Source organism: Montipora capricornis, chromosome 8 (assembly GCF_036669925.1).
Source record: "Montipora capricornis isolate CH-2021 chromosome 8, ASM3666992v2, whole genome shotgun sequence".
NCBI lineage: Eukaryota > Metazoa > Cnidaria > Anthozoa > Scleractinia > Acroporidae > Montipora > Montipora capricornis.
In genome coordinates, this window is record NC_090890.1 from 36178742 (window position 1) to 36181241 (window position 2500).

General features: G+C 41.0%; 1 protein-coding gene across 3 annotated transcripts in view; it reads left to right on the forward strand.

The window, feature by feature from the left end:
* Positions 1–2500, forward strand: part of LOC138014229 (uncharacterized) — a 30887-nt gene that overhangs the window by 17742 nt on the left and 10645 nt on the right. For all 3 annotated transcript variants that reach the window (XM_068861257.1, XM_068861258.1, XM_068861256.1), the window contains exons 5-7: positions 94–176; positions 1102–1167; positions 1639–1681. In XM_068861257.1, the coding sequence (XP_068717358.1) occupies positions 94–176; positions 1102–1167; positions 1639–1681 (192 nt within the window). The remainder of the gene's footprint in view (positions 1–93; positions 177–1101; positions 1168–1638; positions 1682–2500) is intronic.

Genomic DNA, 2500 nt, shown 5'->3' on the forward strand with positions numbered 1-2500 from the left:
CGCGAGTGTCTGGTTTTCTAATTTGTTGTAAACAGTAACTCTATTCCTAAGTGCATTGTATCTTTATTTTTATAATTGTTTTGTGTTATTCAGAATTGTACCCCAACTGGACCTCATATGCACTGGCTTATCAGGATAGTTTCTTGAAGAAATATCGATGTGTGCTTATTCCGAAGGTATGTAACCGGCCCTTTTTTTGCGTGAAGGCCGGAAAAAACGTTAGGTCGAGAGAAATTTAGAACTCAGTAGAGCAATAAGTCAAAATGCTACTATGATTAAAAAAAAAAAAATCACTTCCAGTTTTCTTCAGGTTTTGAAAGTTTGTTTGCTTAACACCTGACTGGCAAATTTTTGAGCTTTGATTTTTGTCCAAAAGACTGTTTACTTCACGAAAGTGAAGACAGAGAGAAACACAGAAAGTGCATTTTACCTTTCGACACAGTTATCCGAAAAATTGGTTTTTGCCCAGAGCGAGACTACAACCCACGTCTCCCTGATTACTACACCATCAAGGCTGTCTTAGCAGATTAATGAGGTGACTTTCTGACGTTCATTTTTTTAAAGCCCCGTCTGGGGTCATAGAGTCAAGTGAAGGAAAAGTTGGGCCCTAGGGATCCCCACGCCGCTAAATCAACTCGTTAATCTGCTGCATTGCCGGCGTTGTAGCCTCGATTGTGTAGTGGTGTAGCATGCCGACTTGTAATCAGGGAGACGAGGATTCGAGTTCCACTCAGGGCAAAAATCAATTTTGCGGTTGGGTGTGTCGAAAGGTAAAATGCACTGTGTGTGCTTTTCTCTCTCTTCAGTAAAGTATAGTCTATACCTTTCATTTATCTCGAAATTTCTGACTTTCATTTGTTCAGCTTTTAATATTTACGTTCAAAACTGACCGATTGGACTCAGAGGGTTGGGTCTCAAACGATCTCTGATTGTCATAACTATCTTTACTCATCGTCATTTCTGGGGCGAAATCAGAATATAGCCAGGAGGGGGAGGGGGGGGCGGGGGTTCGGATGCCTTGCAGAAGGTTTTCAAAGATGAATGTGGGAAATGCAAATTTCGATCTTTTCCAGGGATAATTATCTGTCTGTATTTTTAAAGGATAAACACCAGTGGATAATCAGAGACGGTGATGACTGGACTTATCCCAACATGATCTTCTTGGGGGTATGTTTTCCCTGTGTTGCTTTTAGGCTCACGCGTGATTGAAACCCTCTACCCTCACGTGAAGTGAAATCCTGTACTTTAAAATATCGAAGATGTTTAGGTTTCGAAAGGCGCTCCTTTTTGCGTTATTTTGAGAAACCAAGGCATTCGGGTGTCGGGCACGTGCCTGAAGTCACGCGCTCGAAGCCGCAACTAACCATAAGAACAATCAATCGCAGCAACGTTCGAATTGCGCACAAAGCGTTTCTTTTAATGCTTCTTATCAATGTTCAACTCGTCAGTTGTTGCCTCTTAATTTGTTTTAAATTGTGAATTAAGTGAAACTCCTGTAATTTAGAGTGAAACGAAAACCTGACTTCAGTGGGTTTATTCTAGTTACAATCGTCATAAACTACTTCCAACCATGAATCTGGAAAGTGGAATGAACATTTTCGCTTTGGTTCTAACGATGTTTTGCAATGTTTCTCTTAGGTGGCAACATATCCATATCATGAGCTCGAGATGAAACCATATGGTAAGTTAATATATTACAAACTTGACAAATTAAAAATACCGGAAGTAATAATAAGTTAATAATGCTAATTATAAATGATAAAACGTGTAATCGTGTCAGGATGAAGTCTCCTACAATCATCCACAAAAATGTTTGGGACACTTTCCCCAGAGGGTCGCGTTTTGACTAAATGCCAATTACATATGAACAACCGAGTTCGTCTTTATTATTTTTCTGTCTCCTTTACGATTTTGGTACACAAACAAAGTGCTGCATTGTCCAATACAGCAACATTGTAACGGGGGAGTTTATGAAGTTTTTGTTTTCTATTGTTGGTCGTAAATCGCGACGTTTCGTCCGCCCACTGATGGTCTTTATCGGCTGGGCGAAAAGGTCGAGTGGTTGCGCGCTACGTTTCGTCCGCCTACTGATGGTCTTCATTGGCTGGGCGAAAAGGTCGAGTGGTTACGCGCTACGTTGGCCTTATCGCCTGATGAAGACCAGGGGCCCGTTTCTCGACCATAGGTCAACCCTTTCCCGAGTAGATTTATTTTTGTTATATAGACAGGAGTGTTTTACTGGAAAATACACCACTCATAAATTCATACGAAACTACATCCCGAGCCAGAGTGGCGTATTTTCCATAATTTTCAGTAGATTTATTTTTGTTATATAGACAGGAGTGTTTTACTGGAAAATACGCCACTCACAAAATTCGTACGAAACTACATCCGGGACCAGAGTGGCGTACTTTCCATGGATATCGATGACGTCATTTCCCGCCATAGCATGATTGTTAGTTGCAAACAGTCCGTGAAAAATGGCGAGCGCTGAGATTCG